Source organism: Lissotriton helveticus, chromosome 2_1 (assembly GCF_964261635.1).
Source record: "Lissotriton helveticus chromosome 2_1, aLisHel1.1, whole genome shotgun sequence".
NCBI classification, from domain to species: Eukaryota; Metazoa; Chordata; class Amphibia; order Caudata; family Salamandridae; genus Lissotriton; species Lissotriton helveticus.
Genome location: NC_136059.1, coordinates 878211700 through 878234663, shown reverse-complemented (window position 1 = coordinate 878234663; position 22964 = coordinate 878211700). Strand labels below are relative to the sequence as shown.

General features: G+C 42.2%; 1 protein-coding gene across 1 annotated transcript in view; it reads left to right on the top strand.

The window, feature by feature from the left end:
• Positions 1–22964, top strand: part of FBN2 (fibrillin 2) — a 1174837-nt gene that overhangs the window by 1013561 nt on the left and 138312 nt on the right. Inside the window, exons 37-41 of the mRNA XM_078675609.1 lie at positions 2570–2731; positions 6430–6498; positions 17622–17747; positions 18083–18208; positions 20798–20950. Of these exons, the coding sequence (XP_078531735.1) occupies positions 2570–2731; positions 6430–6498; positions 17622–17747; positions 18083–18208; positions 20798–20950 (636 nt within the window). The remainder of the gene's footprint in view (positions 1–2569; positions 2732–6429; positions 6499–17621; positions 17748–18082; positions 18209–20797; positions 20951–22964) is intronic.

Below are 22964 nucleotides of genomic sequence, written 5' to 3'. Positions count from 1 at the left end.
TTTCATTGTTTAGTGCAGGGCTTCAGGAAAATGATGGAGCCTTGCACCTAACAGCTTTCTTTTTTATTTTGAAAAAGAAAATCCTGAAACTGGATTGTTTTTTAAATAAAAAAAGATAATGTCTCCCTGACCGTGGGAGTCATCTCCTATAACGACGGAGGCATTATTTCTTTTTTACTGCCCCTCACCACCAGCGTTTGCCTGAATGCGACAGAGAGTAAAAAAGCAGCTATATGTCCACCCATCCTAATTGGACGGAGGACATATAACAAATTCTTTGATGGCCCTTACTCCATTGGGCCATTGGAGAAGTTTGACTACGGCGGTGACAGAGTAGTCACCGTCATAGATAAACTTAAGGTCTGCCCGTATCTAAATTGGGTAGTCAGAATACTATGTGTGGAGAGGGAACTCCATTGTCGTTGCAATGGAGTTCCTCTTGCCCCAACATATGAATGAGGCCCTAAGCCCTTAAAAGTTGATTATGAGCAGTCAGTCTGGGTAAAAAGTAATAATGAATTACGTTACTATAACACTTTTAAATAGTGAGTATATCTATCAAGGTGACATTTCATCTCGCACAAAAAACAGAACCAAGAACTGTGTAACATCCTGACCGTGCCTGACAGTCAAGTAGGCCTTTTGGAACTCAGTTCCAAGGTTTCAACAGACTCTGGGTCTCATTTAGAAATTGGAGGAAACTGAATCCTCCACTCTCCGGTGGAAACTCTCAACAAGAAGTTGAATCCACCCAGTCCAATTTCCAACACAATAATATCCCCATGTTGGAGAAAATGTAGCCAGTGTATTGTACTCTGTATTGTCAGTTCCCACCAAACTCTAAACAAGGTCCTGGGTTGCTAGGTATTGCGCTATGTTGTGCTAAACTTTGACACCATTTTAATTTTAGACCAAGTCACAGAAAAAGCATTTATTATAGATTCACTATTAAAAGCAGTCTCTGTAAGATAGTTCTGTGAGGTGTGACGTATTTTTGACTTACTCCTAGCATCGTGCAGGATTGCCAGGAGCACCGTACACTTACTCATGGAACATAGTTTTGTTAATCAGTTACTCTATTGTCTATGTAGATAAGTACAAATGCCTGTGCACTCCTTTACAAAGTATCATACTTTTGCATGCAAACTGATTGGAACATTAGTGTAATTAAAGGCACTTGAGTGCAAATTTTCTTTTAGGTTTCATAAGTATTTGCTTCAAAACAATGCTCATTTAAATACTTCACAACAAAATATGCAAAAACATTGGTTTTTTAATAAATATTTTTATTTCGTTTTTAGAAGAAAACAAAACATCAAACAATCCACCACATTCTTGTAAGGCAGTTATAAGAGGACAATGTCTTTTGCGGGTTAGGCTGTAGCTGGGCGGAGAAAGACAAAGGTTCACATTTACAGTGCGCGTGGCTACCAATATTAGGGGCAAACACTACATCTTTCAAGGCTTCTTTCCCGTGCAAGAACATTGTTGATAGATGCAGATGCAGCATTCTGTAGGCAGAAGCGTAGAATATGTGGATGCACCTGGTTTGGAGTTTTCTGATTAGGCTAATGATCATAGGGCCAGATGTATCAAGATACACTTTTGCGATTCTCAAATAGCGATTTTTAAGGAATCGCTATTTGAGAATTGCAAAATGGTATGTATGTAGAAATTTGCTATTTTTTAGCGATTTCTTAAAATTCCTTAATTGCGATTAACAAATTGCTAATCGCAATTAAAGAATAATTTCCCATTCATTTCTATGGGCCTGGAGACCCATAGGAATGAATGTGAATTTATTCTCAATTTACGATTCGCAATTTGCTAATCGCAAATTGAGAATAGTTTCAAGGGTGCAGGGGTGTCCAAAGGACACCCTGTTGCACCCCTGAAATAAGCATGGGTGCACATGTGGTGCACATACATGCCCTAAGGGCATGTATGTTACATGCCCTAAGGGCATGTATGTGCATCACATGGCACTTTGAAAAATGCAAAAATGTGCATTTTCAAGAAATTCGCAAATTACCACCAACTTGAAGTTGGTGGTAATTTGCGATTCCTCAGGGACAGTTAGCAATTTTTTTTTGCTTCATACATTGCATTTAAGGAATCGCAAATTTTGCGATTCCTTAAATCGCAAAAATTTGCGATTCCTTATTTTGCACTGAAATTTGCAACATACATACCAATTTCGGCGTTTGCGAACCCATTTGAGCTTCATACATCTGGCCCTTAGTCACAGACACAGAAAAAGAATATGCGGTTCATCTGAGATTTGGGTTAACTGGGGAAGGAGGGGTAGCTTGTGAAGTGGATGCAAATTCCAAAACATTGATGGGGAAGTAGAGATGGGAATTGTGCTAAAGTGGCATTAATAACACATTGTGAATGTGTCATTCCACAGACTGCCTTAGACCAGAAGGCGTGTCAAAGATAGTGGGTAATGGTGGGTGAGAGAGATTTCATTTATGCTACTTAATTAAGGGGATTCTAAAAATGGCGATGTGAATATTTGATGCATTGTCTATGCCTGTCAGGCATAACAATATTTTTTGCTTTGCAGATACCAACATTGGCAACTGCTATTTGAACTATGGCCCGCGTGGGGATGGGGGTCTTTCCTGCAGCACGGAAATTGGTGTCGGAGTCAGCCGTTCCTCCTGCTGCTGCTCCCAGGGAAAAGCCTGGGGAAACCCCTGTGAGATCTGCCCAGCCGTCAACAGCTGTAAGGAAAAGCATGCTTTCATTTAATTTCAGATTGTTAAGATGCTATGAAATACCTTCATTCGAGGTTCTTACTTCCTTAGGTGCCTGATACGTGTTTATTCATTATTATTTGTGGGAAGTTGATGCACCCCTAAAATCTCAAATCAACTCCTTCATTCTGAATAGGCAATCACACAAGTTTTATGTGGCACAGCTAACTCTCATGGTTTCCCGAATATAGGGGTTGCTTTCATTTCTATTCAAGATATGAAGAGATGAAAATTCTATAGTAATTACACAAATCCAGAAGTGTAATTCAGATCTGTTTATTCTGAATTGGTATCCTCAGCATAGCAGTCCAGCTCACAGCGCTGCCCAACAGTAATACGTCATAAATAGAACACCATGAATAAAGAATCTAAATTCTGTCTGGACATTCCAGCTCACATGCTAGCCAATATGAAAGGTCATATTTAACTTCATTTAACTCTACATATTCATATTGTCCCAGGACACAACAACTTTTAATCCAGATTGGATCGACTGAGGAAAGAAAAGAGCTACCACTCTATTCTGCTCTGCAGCATTTATCAATGACGGAAACATGTAGTGTTGCTGCACATGCCCACCTTAATGTTTCCATACAGCAGTTCTGCTCTGCCCAACATGTAATGTGGGCCTAATCCTCCTTCTTCACTTCTCCAGGTAGCAGAGTGAAAAAACGTCTGATGGTGGCGTGTAAGATATTCACATCTGCTTCTCTTATTCTTTTGACATGTAAACATTTTGTATACTCTGCTGTAAAAACAGACAGTCTGTTGTGGTTGATGAAGAACCAAGAACAGCATTCTAGTCGCTCGTGCTGGTAATCTAAGTCAGAGGTGAGGAGTGGTAAGCCACTTAGGGTGAAGGCTTTTACATTATCATGTGAGAGATTTAGCCATCACCACCTCCATGCAAAAACAGAGAAAGAATCTAACATGTACCTGTGGTTTGTAGATAAAAGTAAATTAACATTGCATACAATTTTTGCTACATTCAGTCTGACACTGTTTCATAAGAGAAACTTTAGACACACTTGACTAAAACGTGTAAACCCAGGCTATACAACATGATTATGTTATGATCCCAGTTAACCAGCCTAGTTTCTTTTTGAGGAAAATGGCAATAGTGGCCGCAGTTCTGAACGTTGACCTACATCTGCAAGCTGCTGAATGTAAGGTTTGAAATAAATCAACCAAGCTAAATCGGTTTTAGAGTAATGCCGCCAAGATATTTGCTGGTCTCAGGGGTTATGTCCAGCGGCGGCGCTTCCACAATGGTGGAGGAGCATCACCCCACTGACCCAGAGCCAGCAGCTGATAAAATAAAAAATATTTTACTATTGCTTTATTTTTCAGCTGCTGGCTGAGCCAGCATGTGCATGGAGGTGTGGGGTTGGGACATAGGAGGGGGAGAAGGAGTGGTCGATGTGCACTTTTAAGTGCGCATGTCAGTTTGTCCGGCCGTCTTTGGCTGGCCAAACAGACATATGCACTTCGGTTTCTCAAACCCAGCTGTATTGCGCAGCCAGGTAGGAGAAACAGCACAGATTCCCTGTGCTTGAGCGAGCGTTAATCTAGCCCACTCAGGCTAATCCCCACGCTGCTCTCATGCTTAAGAACTACGCAGGGATTGGATGGGGAGTCCCAGAGATTTCTGGGACTTGGAATAGGCAGCAGAAGAGCACAAGGCGGCCTGCCTCACCAGGTAACTGTTTTGTTTTTACTATCAACCCCCCCACTGCGCGCTCCCCCCTCACCCTTCTTGCCAGCCCCCACTTCCCCCCACCCCACCGGTATTTATCTGTGGCAGCCAATACTGGTCTTTTCACTTTCTCCATGGTGCGAAGGTTAAGATGAAAAGCAACCAGAGAGCTCCAGAACGTACTGTGCAGCATCATTGAGGCCTAGGTTAACCATTGGATCTTTGATCTGGGAACAATACGGCCACTGGTCTCGTTAGTGACAGTGGGCCATATTATCAAGAAAGGGCGATACATTATTGCCGCTTTTATCGGCAGGAAACTGCCGCTAAAGTGGCGATAATGGGCTTGATAATATGCCCTTGTGAATTCCCATAGAAGCCCAGGTTCTGGTGTGAACCTGGGCTTCCATGGGAATTCACATGGGCATATTATCAAGCCCATTATCGCCGCTTTAGCGGCAGTTTCCTGCCGATAAAAGCGTAGATAATGTATCGCCCTGTCTTGATAATATGGCCCAGTGTCTTTATAATTAGCCACAGTAAAAACAGTCAGTCTGCAACTGTTGTGAGTTCAGGATTCAAGGCACAGTGTTACTGGCGAATGGTGATGCTTTTTTGAGCTCAGCAAAATCATGTGTACATTTAAACCAATGCATCCACGCAGATCATACCTGATAACAGATAGCGAATAGTATTGCCAACTCCAGATGGTCTACATGTTCAATTACTGAGGGGGCTGAATTGTGAGTAGTATATGCAGAGCCAAGAGGCATTGACTCTGTATATGTTACTATTAACAATTGAATGTGTTTGAGTATGTTTTTGAACTTTCCATAGAGCCTGATTTAGGGTTTGGAATGCGGGCACTCCATCACAAATATGGCAGATATCCTGTTTGCCTTATTGGAAAGGCCCTAAAGAGGTTGTAGCAAGCTTCTCACATCCAGACCTTATCATGGAAACATGACATGTATTCACAGGTAGCGGTACTGAAGTTTCACCTAGGTGCTTGATCTGTGATAGCGCTAATTCTAAACTGTCTGATTTCTGTGTGCTGCCTGCTATTCAAGGTCCTGCCCAGAAAATAATTGCTCCAACTGTAATCATGCCTGGGGTAATTGGAATCCTTCCTTGATATGTGCAAAGAGTAAAGATGAGCTTCCGTGTGTCTGTATCTAGTATAAGCTGGAGCATTGGCTAGAGACTGGGATAATAAGAAAGAACGCCAATGGACGGACATGAAAATTAATAAAATAAAGCCCAGAAATGCATTCTATTGGGGACTCTTAAAAGCTGCAATTCCACTGTCCACATGTTTAGCTTCTTTGGCAGAGGGAAAAAGGAATGATTAGGCGGGTTTTACTGTACACATAAGGCCTGGCTATTTAATGTTGACTTTATGACCAAACTACTAAATCAATACTAACTTGGTAGGACAAGCGCATACAGTAGGCATTACATTCTGACTCTGGTGCTTGAGTACATATACTGTGACCATGGTGCTCTGATCCATGTTCATTAACTGATCTTTGTTTTCCACATTATTAACTAAACGGCACAGTCTCCATCTCCTTTTATGCCTCACCCCTTTCCTATACCTCGCACAATCTTCAAGAAGGAGCGCACCACAGGGGCTCCCTACGGTAAGACGTTCTTCCTGATGCTTGCGAAAACCTTCACCTAGGCGAAAGCCGCAACTATTGGTTTTGCCAACACTTGTTCTCTTTGCTGTGCACAGCGCCCCAGTTACTTCTTGGCTAAGTTCAATGATAAGCGTTAATGAAGGGAAAGGTAATCTGCCATTGCAGAAATTCCAGCTGCGTAGGAGAGTCATGTATAGGATGATTAGTTTCTTCCTCAGGGAGCATGGCTTTCAACGTACAATAAAAAGTAAATGATAAATAATAACAATACGATAATATACGTGGTACAGTTGTTTATGACGTGCACATTTCCATTTTCATTTTACAGCTCAATATAACACCCTTTGTCCTGGAGGTGAAGGATTTCGACCAAATCCTATTACGATCATCTTAGAAGGTGAGCCCATTTGTCATAGCTCGCTAACCATTAATTAATGACAAACAATGATTGTAAGACTTTTTTTACGGCAAACTGGACAAGTCTGGAGTCCAGTTTTGACTTTCTGATGTTCTTAGTGTTCTCTTTCAAAAGAAGTAACCAGCATGCCCAGGAGGAAGAATGACATGTTAAGTGCGCAGAAAAAATGGCAGGTGCAATATAAAGCCTGTGTTGCTGCGTGAATAAAGAAAATCCTGCTTATATTGAGATTTGCTTAATTTGCACAGGAACTTACTTGATTACTTAACAGTGAACGTCATTATTCAAATACAGGAGTTTCTTGTCCCAGTTGTGCACCCCTCCACCCCCACCACTCCTCAGTGATGACCTTCTATCGTGTATTGCTTTGCTTGGTGTTGGACAGGAAAAGGAAGTGGTATGACGCCCATTTGTAGACACAGGGGAAAGAGCTTATTTTTTTAAAAACATTTTCTTGAGACTGCAAGAATGTTCTTGTTTTGGAGTTAGCAATGGATTCACCTATCTCTTTGGTGTTGCATGTATATTTCTTGACATTATCAGTACAGGAATTGTTACACTGAAATGCATAAAACATGTTTAGTAGTGTACATTATTATATATTAGTGACCAGAAAATATATTCGTAGCTCCTTTGCCTATATATGCATAAGTGCAAATATGTTTACATCGTTCCTGTTTTCTGTCATATTCCACATAAGTTTTTATGGATTTACTGCAATTGTTATGTTTGTTATCAAAAATGTAATGTTTCGTTGGAACCATTCGCTGATTGCATTTCTGAAGCAATGCAGAAATTGCCCTTCCTGCACATACAAAAATGACGATTTGCAACTTCTATGTGTGCTGCACAATGCAGCACACATAGGGGTTTCAAATTGGCATTCTGGATTGTTTATGTGCAGGAAGGGCGATTTGTGATTAACACCACGCTTCACCATTCTGTTGTAAATATGCACCATTGTTCTATGGCCTAGAGAAGTTCTGGCCTGCTTTCCTAAGGCCTTAGTATGCCTGGTATCCCAGTGGGACTCATGACAGAAGCTACATGTCCTATTGAGAAGTTCTGGTATTTGTCATGAAGATTTTGGCAGCTGAAAGCCAAAAACCCATTTTGAAACAATGGGGAAAACATGTAGAAAATAGGGGAAAATCTGCGTGGAAACACCAATTCCTGCATGCTATTCCCCTAGAACTTGTAATCCCCAGTACTTTTACGCCCCCCAAAAAATAGCAATACCCGCAGTTACATGAATTCTGGGGCAAGGAAATAACAGGAATGTCGAAGAGGCACCATTAATAAAGGCCTTGAAGGCATAATGTCTGCAACAGTAAACTGTAAGATTCTCAGAAGTAAACAGAAATGCAAACTATGGAGCCATTACAAAGATGTATTTGTGAGTGTATGAAGTAGTACTCTTTTAGTACTACTTCAAGTAACTCAAAAACACCTTTGTCAATTGGCTCTTTAATCTTTAAATGAATCCTACATTAATATTTCGATTTTGGTGGCTCCCTCTTTTTAATGATCAATCTTTCGCCACACATGAAAAAAAAAATAATCACTCTCTGTAATCTAAACTATGAGGCCAATTCACAAAGACATTTATGAGCAGTGAAGTAGTTCTACAGAGGCTTGATATACTCATACATTCCTTTGTGAATTGACTTCTCCGTGCGTGAGTTTGAACTGTGTGTGCATAATGTATGCTGTGACTGCGTGAACTTGTTCATACTTTAAATGTTGTCAGACCCTTGGGAATGCCCAAGGGCATAAAGAACAATGAAGTATGCTCATCGATGACGTTGACCAAATAGTACTCTTGTTTCAATCTGGTGTGAATTGTACAGTTTCCCTTTGCAAATGTAACATGTAACCTTTATAATTACAAGGAAATATAAAGCTTTGTCGACTTTGCACTTAGACTTCTGTAATTTCCCTGTGCTAGACCTGTGGTGTAGCATGTCGACAAAAACATCCTTGTTCCTCGGAATGACATAACATGCATGAGATATTTAGCCAAATGCTAAAGGGACTCAGAGCCTGATTCACAAAGTGCACAATTTAGTTAGTTTTGTAGTAGTACAAAACTACTACAAAGTGTACGTTTTGCCTATACTTATATGTGTGGAGTTTTCAGAGTCGACTGCAGAGTCTCACCACTTATAAGTATATACTTTAGTAGTTTATGGCACAAGGGGATGGGGGAAGAAGGGAAGACTTACTTCTAAAGAGTAAAGGGATCAGGGAGGAAAAACAGAGGATCATGGAGGGGTTTTGGAAGCGACAGCACCCACTCACACAGGAGAAAGCCAATTGTGTTACTCTGGGGGTGAGACATGCAATTTACACTTTTGTAGTAAGCTGACACTGAGAGTTTGTGAATACCGAAAGTAGTAAACTTACTGCAAAGTGTAAACTTACTCGAAAGTTTAACTTGCCTTTGTGAATCAGGCTCAATGTAATCCTCTAGCGTCAAACCTGAAATGATACACATCAAATTGGATCAGTGCTATGCTGTTCGTGACTGGTATACTCATCGGAGGGTTGTGAAACAAGCGAGAATGCATATGTTTCAAAGATACAGACTCCAGCTCTCTTCTCACAAAATTACATCTTAACTATGAAGTTTAGTTATATTGATATTAGAAATTATCCCATTTTAATCATCTAATTACCCAAGCCAACTATAGTCCTCGGAGGAGCTTTTCGGGGCTATCAGCCAAACAAAAATTAAATACATTCAAGTCATAATAAAGTTCACCATTTGCAGTACTTATGTGATAAGTGAGTCAAGTTCAAGTTCAAGTTCAAAAGACCTTTATTCGAATTTCATAAAATTCATAAAAGTACCGATCATAACAACAAACCATTTTGATATATATACAAGCAAATAAAAACAGTGTTATACAGAAAAACATTTCATAATATCATGATATTGGATTCCATACAGTGACAGTGCAGTACATTACATATCATTATATATTATTTTCATTGTAACACAATTAAGACTGATTACTATATTCAAGGATTTTCCATCGTTTTGCGTGCTCGTATGGCCGATCTTAGAAAAGTGCTGGTGCGAAAAGTTAATTCATCGGTATCCAAAGCAACCAACATACTATATGATTCTTTAAGTGTGAGTGGTCTATATATTGTAAAATAAGGAGTTAAAAACCATTTGATAAATTTAAGATAAAATTTACAGAAAAATAAAAAGTGCAAATCATCCTGCGTACTCACGCCATCACAAGGACATGGAGTGAAATCAGCACTGTGACGATACCCCAAAGGAAAAGACAACAAAAATTTTACAGTGCCCGCCCTTAAACGGAACAATAATGATCACTCCCAACTAGTCATGGGGAGGGAGAGATAGGGCAGCAAAGTTTGTCTACACAATTCATTTCCTATATATTTCGTGACACTTGATTTCTGTGATTCACTTCTTAACGGTTCATTATTGTAAAGTGCATACAGTGCATTTTTGACCTCAACTTTATCCTTTGTTTCAATTATCATAGGATCGGTGAACAAAGTACCTCTGTCAACTTCATTGAGTGATTTAAAAACTTCTCAGAGCCATGGAATCTCCATTCCATGGTCACAGTTTAAACAGTCCTTTATAATATTTTGTGTAAGAGCAGCAGCATCATTCCTCCAGATTCTAATCCAGAAAAGTGCTGGTCTTGCTCTAATAAAATCACTTATATAAGGAAGATTTAATTCACTATGACAGATAAAATCGTTTGAGGAGATCGGTGCGCCCAACACTTTTCTGCAAAAGCGATTTTCCTCCCTTTGAATTCAAAGGCTGCTTCCCGATCCCCATACCTCTGCTCCATACGTGGCAACAGGTGAGCACTGCAATTTAAAAATCTTTAAAATAGCCTTAGTGGCACCAATTTTCTTTGGGCGAGGGAGGCTCAAAACAGAATTGTTGGCTTTCGAGAACTTGCTCGTGGCGTGGGCCAAATGCCCACTCCACGAGCCGTTCGCAGCGAAAACCAACCCTAAATAGGGAAATTTAGGAACAGATTCTAGTTTATCTGTACCTAACTGTATAGTGTTGAGTTTCCTTTTGCCTGGGCCACAGGACATAATAAAAGATTTTTTTTAATTTACCCTCAGATCCAGACCCTCCATAAAATTGACGAAACTATATACAAGCAGACGAAGAGCATTAGGAGTGCGAGCCATAAGCACCGCATCGTCTGCGTATAAAAGCACTGGAAGTGGTTTCCCTGAAATTACTGGAACATCTGTAGTGACTTTTTTCAGACAGTTGGATAAACCATTAATGTAAATGATGAACAACAGGGGTGCTAGAACGCACCCCTGTCTCACCCCCCTCACTATATCAATGGCTCCTGAGACCTCTCCACCCATCCCAATACGTACCCGTGCTTTTAGGTCAGTGTGGAGATAGGCTAAAAAACTTACAAGAGTATCATCAAGGCCATTGATTGAAAGAATGGACCAGAGCTTGGATCTATTCACAAGATCAAAAGCGGATGAAAGATCCATAAAAGCAAGATAGGTGGGAGAGGAGCGTGCAACACTATATTTATCAGTTATTAGTTTTAAATTTAGACATTGCTCCACTGTTCCTACCCCACTCCGGAACCCCATCTGACAAGGGTCTAAAAAGTCTGTGTCAACTGCCCATTCCAATACTCTATTGTAAATTATACCGCCCAACACCTTTAAGGTGTTATCCAAAAGGGAGATAGGGCGATAATTCGCAGGATCTGACCTGTCTCCCTTTTTATAGATTGGAACGATGATGCTGGTTGCCCATGTGGTTGGCATGGCTGTTCTTGGAAGACTATTAAAAATGTTAAGAAGTATTGGTGTCCACAGATCGGCGTTATGTTTAATGATATCTATGGGAAGACCATCGGGTCCGGGCGCCTTATTTCCCAGACTCTCTTTTATGGCTGTTTTAACTTCATGATCCAGAATTTTTAAACCACCTATTTGTCCCAGAGTAGGGAGAGGATACTCCTCTGAGGGGGCTGCATAAATTCTAGAAAAGTGGGTCTCCCATACTTCACTTGTTATATTACAACTGATTTGGATGAGCTTCTTTCCCATTTCCCTCGTTTTTCTGACAGCGGACCAAAATGGGCCACTACCGCCCAAATTTGCGCTAATTACCAAAGAGTCCCACTGTTCAGAAAGTAAATTAGCCTTCCTTTCAGATATTTTGGCTTTATAGTTTTTCCTGGCAGATTGAACTGTGACTTTACACCTAGGTTTGGCAGAAAGTGCCTTTCTTAGCTCTCTATTTGCCAAGGAGCAAGATGAATCAAACCACCTTGGCTCTTTGCCTTCCTTGGGTAATGGAACTGACAGAAGGGTTTTGATGGTTGAGCACAATACTTCAAAATCAGCAATTAATTTGTCATGATTACCACTTGGAAACAAACAAAAATCAATCAAGTGTGAATGTAACGTTTGTACACTGTCTAAAATAGCCCCACAGTCAACTCCCCTCCATTTCAGCCGAAGGCCGTCAATTGACGGAGTAATGTCCCTTGCACCATTTAGATTCATAAAAATCGGACTTGGTGCAAAATTCAAGATTACGACCAGTGGATTATGATCACTAAAGGATGTTTGTACCACAGAAGTTTTTACTATACAATCTGTTAGCAGTGGTGACGTGAATACATAATCAATAGTAGAGCTGCTATCCCTGCCAATGAACGTCGGGGCATAAGGGGAGTTAGGGTTATACCCTATTCTCAAGGCGTCAGCAAGGTCGAATTCGGTTAGTATTTTGGACAGTTCCGAACCCCTGCGTTCCGCTAGATCAAAATAGGTCTGATTATCAGACCCAACACTCTCCGTTCGTTTCGCATTAAAATCACCCCCTATTAGAATACCTGACTTAGTGTCTGCTGATAGGGAACATTCCAATTTGCTTAAAAACTTTGATAGTGCCAAAAGATTCTTGTTTGGTACATAATAAAAATCATTATTATAAAAATTGATTAAATAAACTGTGGTCTTTGACTTTAACTTATATTCAAGAATTTGAATGTTGGGGTTATCAGGGTTATTACTCTGCAGGTCTCTAATTGTACCACCTGCAAGGATCTTAATCCCAATAAATAGGCCACCCACTGCTCGGCCAAAACTAGGTTTAGGTGATGTTAAGCTAAAACAGTGATAGCCCTCTATGTATAGATTCCCAACGGCCCATGTTTCTTGGAACATAAGAATGTCCACGTCATTAATTATCACAATCCATGCAGGGTCCAATAACTTAGATTCCAGTCCTGCAACATTCCAGCTTAAAATTGATAGACCGTGAGTATTACAACATTTGCCTGGCCTACCCCCAGTACTCCCTCTTTTATCATGGATTGTGTTGACAACCACAGGGAAAATACTGTTAGCGGGCATGATTTCCATGATTTTCACCGGACCATTCAGATCCTGACAGTCTACAGCTAATGCCGGATGTCCCTCTTGTTTACTGACCGTGGCTTGGCTATGAGTGTTATTATTAGCCATTGTATCCAGTCAGTCCTGCTCATCTAGATTGGAAAAATATTCAAACCGATTATGAGTAGGAATGTTAAATGTTGACCTGGCTTCAGTTATCGGTGTGAACTGATGGAGGTCAGGGACAGGGTAAGACCTATCTCTATAATTGTATTGGTGCGTATTTGAGAATTGCGGGTAGTGCAAGGGATGGGAAAAAGGTACTGACATTGGGATCTGGTTCCGCCAATTGCGGCCATTCAAATGACCAAAATCCTGGTTTTGGGAAAAAAGCGGTGATTTAATCCTTGCACCAAAATTCAGATCTTGATAAGAAGTTGTGGGGTGATTCACCATAGCTTGTTTTGGGGGTATCAAGTGTCTATAAAAATAGCCTAGTGGAAGGAGTGTGGTATTGAATTCCCATGGTGAGTGTAATGGGGCACTTGCTAGTGTTTTCTCTGCCCATTGGGGATTCTTAAAATTTATTGTAACGCAATCACCCTCAAACTTTTTTCTGAGTGGGCCTATCCAGCCCACTCTCTGGGTGTTGATGATCTCCCTTGCACCTTCTATAGGAAAATTGCAATTTGCAATTAACCAATGTAAGGTTTTATTTTTGAGGGATGTAGGAGTTTCCTCTTGGTCCTTCCTTAATTTAGAAACGTTGACTAAGACCAACACATAAGCCCCGCATTCTGGTGGAAGGTTAATACGGGAAGGAGCTTGTCTAGTTGTTTTTTGTGGCGGTTGGACCGTGGGGGAACTACTTGCGGGATTCAGAAATTGGCCCACCGTAGGCCCATTCAATTGTTTAATGTTCTGATCCTTCCTTATAACTGAGGCTACATTATTAGAATTAGCTGTTAGCTGGCTAGCAGTTGTCCCTTTAGGTGGGACTGATGACGATTTAGGTACAGTGTTTATATTTGTAATTGGTGCTTGTGAGGTGTTGGATTCGGTGCCTACTATTTTAACGTAAGTAGGTTTGGTTGCACCATTTACAGCATTTCCTTTAGATAGACTCTTAATGGGGATACTTAATTCGGCTATTTGCTTTTCTATCCGAGTGAGCCTACTTTCAATGGGGGACAAATAGATACTAAGTAACTCACCCAATTTTGCCAACATATAGTCGTTTGCAGTTTCAGTGTTGTCATTAATTTTACCATCCTTAACTGATGTCCCACCCTGCTGCTCCGCCTCTCTTTCATCGTCCCCTCTTTCATCATCCTCATCATGCTCAGTAGTCTCCTTTGTCCTACTCATATTTTGATGGGAGTTGGAGTTTACATCTTTCCCAGTTTTCCTTTGGGGCAGGACATGTTTTCTGACCTTTGGAGACCGGGGCTTGGATGCATATTGTTTTTGTTTTTGGATGGCACCCTCACGTCTACCCCTTAATTGCCTCGTGTTATCTGCTAATATAACTTCAGGGGTAGGGTTAATATGCAAGTCTGGGGTCTTCTCCAAATCCATGCTAATATCTGTATCAGAGTCTATCAGGGGAATTGAGGCAGATAAGTTTACCTCACTTGGGATGGTATGAATATCAGCGCATGCATTTATTAAAGGTCTAATATTGATAGGCATAGCCTGGATAGGTGTCGTAGCAGAAGCAATAAGACCAAGGGATGAACGTTTTGCATGGGCCAGATCTTGTGAGACCCTACGTTCTAAAAGAGAAATACCCTGGTTTATAGCATCGTGGGCCTTAATTATAAAATTGTCAATAGGGCCAGTTACTGTACCACCCCCAGCAGCTGCTGTTCTGCTGCGACTCCCCCTTGGAGACATATTAATAATGGCAGGTAATATACTAAACCTATCACAGAGTGGGGTCAAGTATCAGATCTGTTAGGCACTTCAATAAAAAAATACGTGGGGCAGAATATAAGTTGCCACACAAACTACAAAACAAAGCAAAAGAGATAACTAGTTGTCAATATGTTAATGCTCCCAACGCAGGTGTGGAACAATAGAGTCAATAATCCTCAGTACATCTGCCCGGGCACAAAGTCAAGTAGTAATCAAGTACCTTGGAGTAGAAATGTTAGGGGGCTGCGCCCGTCCCGTCCTCCTTCGGCCTCTAGAGGGCCACAGAGGGCCCGCCCTTTGCCCGGGCTTAGCCCGGCGTCCCGCAAGGCGGGGTCTCTGGCGTCTTTATGCGCCTCCTGGCGCTTTGGTGGCGTCACTGGCAGCGCGCCGCAGCAGAGGCTGCCGGGATTAGCAGTCCCACGGCGGCTGCGCTATTAGGAATGCTGTCATCGCGTTTCCCCGCTCAAAGTGACTCTTGGCGGTGGACTCGGCGTGCAAAGCCTCCCCTGTCAGCTGGTGAGTTCCCCCAATGCTCGCCGGGTCTCTGGCGTCTTTATGCGCCTCCTGGCGCTTTGGTGGCGTCACTGGGAGCGCGCCGCAGCAGAGGCTGCCGGGATTAGCAGTCCCGGGGCGGCTGCGCTATTAGGAATGCTGTCGTCGCGTTTCCCCGCTCAAAGTGACTCTTGGCGGTGGACTCGGCGTGCAAAGCCTCCCCTGTCAGCTGGTGAGTTCCCCTAGTGCTCGCCGGGTCTCTGGCGTCTTTATGCGCCTCCTGGCGCTTTGGTGGCGTCACTGGGAGCGCGCCGCCGCAGAGGCTGCCGGGATTAGCAGTCCCGGGGCGGCTGCGCTATTAGGAATGCTGTCGGCGCGTTTCCCCGCTCAAAGTGACTCTTGGCGGTGGACTCGGCGTGCAAAGCCTCCCCTGTCAGCTGGTGAGTTCCCCCAGTGCTTGCTGGGTCTCTGGCGTCTTTATGCGCCTCCTGGCGCTTTGGTGGCATCACTGGGAGCTCGCCGCAGCAGAGGCTGCCGGTATTAGCAGTCTCGGGGCGGCTGCGCTATTAGGAATGCTGTCATCGCGTTTCCCCGCTCAAAGTGACTCTTGGCGGTGGACTCGGCGTGCAAAGCCTCCCCTGTCAGCTGATGAGTTCCCCCAGTGCTCGCCGGGTCTCTGGCGTCTTTATGCGCCTCCTGGCGCTTTGGTGGCGTCACTGGGAGCGCGCCGCTGCAGAGACTGCCGTGATTAGCAGTCACGGGGCGGCTGCGCTATTAGGAATGCCGTCGTCGCGTTTCCCCGCTCAAAGTGACTCTTGGCGGTGGACTCGGCGTGCAAAGCCTCCCCTGTCAGCTGGTGAGTTCCCCCCTCAGTGAGTCATGATGTTTATAGAACTATTGTACACATTATTTAGCTACGCCCATGAACTTATAACGGTTATAACTCACCTCTTCTACTTTATCTGATTCACACTGTATTGCAGATTTTAAATGGCGCTTCTTCATCACTGGAAAGTATCTGGTATCTTGCAATTGTAGTGATTCATTTATTATATACATTTGCCACCTGATTCACAAACCTGTTTGTGTCAATAGTGTGTCCTACTCCAGACTTAAGGATATGGTGAAAGCATAGAGACATTGTATTTATATGTATCAATAAATAGCCATTTTGAATAGACTCCCGAGATTAATTTATTACCCATCAAACCTCCCCCTCTTTCCCTTATAGGCAGAAAAAGGAATGCCACCACCTTAAGAAACTGTGGGAGTCCCTTCAGTCTCTGAGAGTTCTGTACTTTTCTATACTGATTGAGTCAGTGGCAACAGGTACCAAAGGAGCTTTGTAATATTCGTGATTAAACACAATACATATTCATCCAGATGCATCAACAGATGGAATTGCGATTCCTAAATAGCGATTTTTAATGAATCGCTATTTAGGAATCGCAAAAGTCCATGCATGTAGCAATCGCTATAAAAATAGCGATTCCTACACTTTCCTTAATTGCGACTCGCAAATTGCTAGTCGCAATTAAGGAATACCTCCCCATTCATTCCTATGGGCCTAGAGGCCCATAGGAATGAATGGGAAGACATTCTCAATTTGCGATTAGCAATTAGCGAATCGCAAATTGAGAATGCAATTTCAAGGGTGCAGGGGTGTCCAAAGGAAACCCTGTTGCACCCCTGAAATTAATTTGTGCACATATGTTGCGCACACACATGCCCGCATGTGTGTGCGCAACATGAAACGTTGAAAAATGCACAAAAGTGCATTTTTCAAAGTTTTTGCAAATTACCATGAAGTTCAACTTCATGGTAATTTGCTCCCCCTATTAGCGAAATCGCAATTTTTTTAAATTTGTTGCATTGCATGTAAGGAATCTCAATTTGGGATTCCTTAAATGCAATCGCAATTTAAGGAATCTCAATGTAGAGATTCCTTAAATTGCGATTTTTGCATTTGTGATGATGCATCCCAAATGCAAAAATACAGGTTGCAAAGGGGCAGATTCTGAGAATCTGCCCGTTTGCGACCGCTTTTTAGGTTGATGCATCTGGCTGATTGTCCTCTTCCAGAAAACTGAAGAGTTTGACATTATATTAATCTGGAGGATGAAACTGGCTTTTGAGTAACAGTAGGTTAGTAACTTGTTCATTTATTAAAAGGAAACTGGTCCATTTGTCTATTTAACCCCCATGCTAATGCTGTCATAGTGTTATTTGAGTTTTAATAAGTAAACTGTCGATAGGGGAGATGAGGAGTGAATCTTATAAGTTCATTTTTTTCGCAGATATTGATGAATGTCAGGAGCTTCCAGGACTCTGCCAAGGTGGAAACTGCATCAATACGTTTGGCAGCTTCCAATGTGAATGTCCAACAGGCTACTACCTTAGTGAAACAACACGCATTTGTGAAGGTAACTTAATATCAAAATATATATTCTTACAAAAGTGTATTTTTGTCTTATGGAGTGATAAATCTGAACATGTTTTAAGGTGTGCCTCTGTGTTTTATATGGAAGAATTCTAAGTATATGTCTCCTCTGCTTGCGACCTCCAGGCAATGGTGAATCATCTTGTAAAACTGACACATTGATCAGCGTGATCATATTTTTATGGTCACAGAAGTTGAATTAGATGTCATTGCAATTCATTAGACTACTTTGTCAATGTAAACTTTGTGTATTAAATGCATCATCTGCATGTTGCCTGAATTCTAAACGTTTGCTGATGTTTTGCTTCTTCTTTCCAGATATTGACGAGTGTTATTCGCAGCCAGGTGTGTGTGGGCCTGGCACATGCTACAATACCCTGGGGAACTACACCTGCATCTGCCCTCCTGAGTATATGCAGGTCAACGGTGGACACAACTGCATGGGTATGGAAGCATCTTCTGCTACTGTATGTCAATGAAAGTAGAAAAGGGACATTCACCCAACCAGAGAAGACTGGACTTCCCAGTCATACTTATTTCTAGATTGAGGGTTGCGCTTGATACAACCTTGAGTGTCATCGGTGGTGTTGGTACTCTATTTACTGGCAAAGTTTTTGTTTGTTGTGTTTATTATGGGCTGTTGTAAGTTTCAGCACATATCACTGAGTTTGCATCATCTCACAATACGCCAAGAAAAGTGTAGAAAAACCAAATAAGGTTTCATCAAAGGATGGAAGTCAGAAAGAGGAAAGCCTAGAAGATTAACCATTTGTAGAGTCTTGGCTTTTGACTGCATAATGCTGCAGAGCCTGTATTCATTTTCTCAGATAGTACTAAGCTTGCATTAATTCTTAACTGTCTCAAGTGCACCACCACCCATACAGGTACTTTTATTTGTGTGTATGTGCCTGCAAGAAAAAAATATAGCTTCTTGAAGTTTCTCTTCTCCCATGAACTTACAATGTAACTTAACATGAATGCTATCGAACCACGTTGCGGTTTTCAGGTTACCATCTCAATATTAATCACACTTTTCTAAATGTTTGTATTAGGTTCCACAGGAGAGAGCTCAAGTGATTTCTACCCAGTGACTGACAAGGGTATAAGCTGAATTGTTCATGCACTTAGGGGCAGATTTACAAGCCCCTTGCGACACTCTTACGCCATTGTTGCGTCACTTTTGTGATGCAGCGGTGACATAATGCGCCACTATGTGACATATTTACAACGTGACGCATCTAGTGAGATGCGTCACGTTGTAAAGCCCTGTGCTACATTATACTTGCGTCAGGTGTACTGTATGGAGGGTGGGCGTTCTGCAAGGAAGCCCCGCAAAAGTGATGCAGTTAAATCTACAAGATTTCCCTGAGTCACTTTTACGCCCCCCGCTGCGTCAAATCCTTATGCCTGCTTGAAGCAGGCGTAAGGAGTGATGCAGCATATTAGGTATAGGGCACCCCTGAGTAGTGCTGGGGACGCATTGCTCTTGCGACACAACTCCAGCACTGCGTCACCCTTACGCCGACAGATGCATCACACATCTGCCTATCCTTGCGTCACGGTGCGCCGCATTCTCAATGTGGCGCATCCTGGGTGGCGCAAGGGGTTTATTGAGTCACGCAAAATAACTGGCGCATCCCAGCTAATATGCAAGGATGCGCTGGTTATTGTAAATCTGCCCCTTAGTATTTAAGTGTGCATCATGGTAGAAGAGTGTTGATTTGCATGAACTCTGAGCTACAGTTGATAGTTATATTATTATACTAACTAGTCCTACTTCAGTATTCCTGTTGCGCTTTATTTGTACCTAGCCCCAATTTCCTTCCCATCAGCTGTGCAGAAATGATAGCTTTGTTAGAGACTCATAACCTTAGATAGATGCTTTGCAGGAAGTCTTTCATATATCCACCATGCGGTTCAGTGCCAGGATCCTTGATAAAAGGGAGGCAAGCTGATTTTCCTCTGTGTTATGATTCGTTCCCTTGATTAAGTCTAGGACTAACATCCCTGTTGGAACGGCCATCAAAGAATTCACCGTCAGAAGCATAGTTACTTCTATCAGTCCCCCCAAAAAACACAAACGGTCACCCTGGAACAGGTTTGTTGTGGTTTACACTTCAGCTGGACCATGAAACACATTAACCCCTTCCATGCTCATGACGAGCTCAGCTCGTCATGGCATATACCTCTCAGGTGCTCATGACGAGCTCAGCTCGTCATGACCACACCCGTTTTTATTGCTGTACAGCACAGCAGGGAAAACTCCTTAGCAGCGATGAGGTTAATAAGACCACGTCAACATTAATGAGCCGTGGGTACATTAATGATGCAACACAAAACCTTTAACCTAACAATGCATTCCTGCACGGGTAAACCCACACACAGCAATATGTAAAAAAAGTAAATGTGTACATACTCAGCACATTCAGCATCATAGATTACAATTGCCTTGTCAGCACTGTATCCAGACGCATTAAGGAATGTCAACATTATAAAACTAAATCTTGGGGAACGTCGTTTACGACGCAACTTTTAGCACGCAGTGCTATTACAATGCGGTCTTTAAATCGCTTTCTATTACAACGCATGACTCTGGGGGGCGCTCAAGGATAGGGAATACTTTTAATTTACTATCCAACACTTTCCCTAGTGTCAACGGGGACTGGTGATGGAATAGTAAATTAAAATATTCACTATTCAACACCCCTTTCTGTTATGCGTTGTAAAAGAATGCGTTATAAAAACCGCTTTGTTACAGCATGCGTGCTAAAAGCATGCGTTGTAATAACGTACATCCCTAAACCTTATTAAAATGTACCTTTTTAAGCTTCTAGCAAACTGAAAAGCCATTTGAAAGTGGTATACAAATCTTTACTCCAGTGATGCATTAACATTTGCCTAAATTCTAAGATGAACACTTGACTGGAACTTGATAGGTCACAGATTGTATTTTGCTGCACGTGCAGGGCCAAGAAAAGGAATATGGACCGCTTTGTCAATTACTTTGCCCTAACTTTGCTTTCTCCCCTTCAGATATGAGAAAGAGCTATTGCTACAAAACCCATAACGGAACAAGCTGTGACAACGAACTTCCATTCAATGTGACAAAGCGGATGTGTTGCTGCACCTACAATGTGGGCAAGGCCTGGGGAAAACCTTGCGAGGCATGCCCTAAGCCAGGCACAGGTAAGTCATATTCCAGCATCTCACGCATGCAAGCAGTGAAAGAGGTCAGGCATTCAGCAGAAAACACAGAGAAGTAAAGTGGTCATCATTTGTCATATTTATAATTTTGGAGTATCGAGGTACGACCCACTGATCAGTCATATGATGCAGGGCAAGTGGAGTGCAAACTCAGTTTTTTACATTTTACTATATTACTGTTCTACATTTGGGCCTGCGCTATTGTAGTTGTTTATCTTTTCACATTTCTTCACCACGCCTACATTCATGTGTAAGATAGGACAGAGGACAGCTTCCTCTCTATAAAATTTACTGTAGGATGAAGTCTTCTTTTTAGAGGAAGTTCTTCATGCCAAACATTTTGACCAGTAAAGTGGCTCCCCATTGCTGTTAAACAAAGCTTACATTTCTGGGGCTTCAAATGATACGCTGCAACACAGAAGAGCACTCTGCATGTTTGCTGCTTGAATTGCAGCTGTTTGCCCTGCCCTTTCGTCTTGTGAGTGCCCAGTTGGTGAGTGCACAAAGGATTATTTAGGCTATGCTGTGTTATGGTATTTATATAACCCAATATGCCAGCATACAGTTACCTTAAAATAAATTGGAGGAGGTGGGCATGCAAGCTAGAGGCTCCAGAAGAGTAGAAAGTATGGGACAGGGAGTAGGGTAGTGGACTCTGTTTTTGAATCTATAGTGTCACCAGACTGTAAAATCGTGGCCTACAGGTCTCCCTCTTGCAAAGTTCCACTGTGATAGAAACACAGAGGCTTTTCTGACATTCGTATGCATGTCAAATGCATGTATGTGTATTGAGTGTGTGTAATAGGTATCATTGTATGACTGTGTTTTCTGGGACCAGTGGAATCCAGTTTGGATGCTCCTGGTTGAGCATGGTGCAAGATGGAGGATGAGGAGCCACAGAGACAATGGAAGAGTTTTACCTTTGTTCCTAAGGCTGGAGAGTTGAGACCCAGACAATGAGGCGAGGAGGATGTAGACAGACTACGTTTAGAAATTCAATGGTGTCCGTGTTAAGAAAATAATGTTTAATTTTTCCTAATAATAGGTAGATGTTAGGAGTGGAATAGCAGGTTTGTTTTTTTCAAAGTGTTATCAGCAGGGACTTCTCTCTGTCGGATTATTGTTTCAGGAAGTCTGACAACAGCAGTGTTCAGAGAGCTCATAATTCATAGAGCCCATGTCTTGGGTCCTCCTGTTTGGAGACAGTCCCATTGCTACCTGCTGGGGTAGTAATCTGTTATATCCTAGGTTTTTACCTTACATCTTCCCTGTTTCTCTGTCTCTGCTGTTCAGCCAGTGTGAGTGGAATGTTAGTGTGAAAGTGATGTCATTGGAATGTTTGGTATGCTGTGAGTAGACTGTCAGTTGGATCCTGGGCTGAGCAGCAGAAAGGATGCTCCTGGTGGGGTTTTGATTACTTATACACTGGAAAACCTATCTAACCATCTAAGAAGAATAAACTTATCATCTGTAACCTATCCCATACCTTACATCTTCCCTGTTTCTCTGCCTCTGCTGTTCAGCCAGTGTGAGTGGAATGTTAGTGTGAAAGTGATGTCATTGGAATGTTTGGTATGCTGTGAGTAGACTGTCAGTTGGATCCTGGGCTGAGCAGCAGAGGCAGAGAAACAGGGAAGATGTAAGGTAAAAACCTAGGATATAACATAATCACTTTGCACAAACGAGGCGTCTTGAGAGCATCCTGGAAATGATAACTGAAAGAGAACCAAACCAAACCGAATGTGAAACTTTGGATCTACATTTCCTGTATCAAAAATTGGAACTAGGAGGAAGTCCTTTACACTCCGTGTTATTTCATTTCTTCATAACTAAGGAAAGGAGTGATTCACAGAGTACCCAAAGAGCTACTGTGCTAGCAAGGCTGCTATGTGCCTCTCAGTTGTCTCCCACAAATGAGGGCATATCACCTGAAATCAACACTTTTTGCTGGATGAGCTGAGGACTTGCCTAAAGACCTTAGATGCCTGCCTGCCTG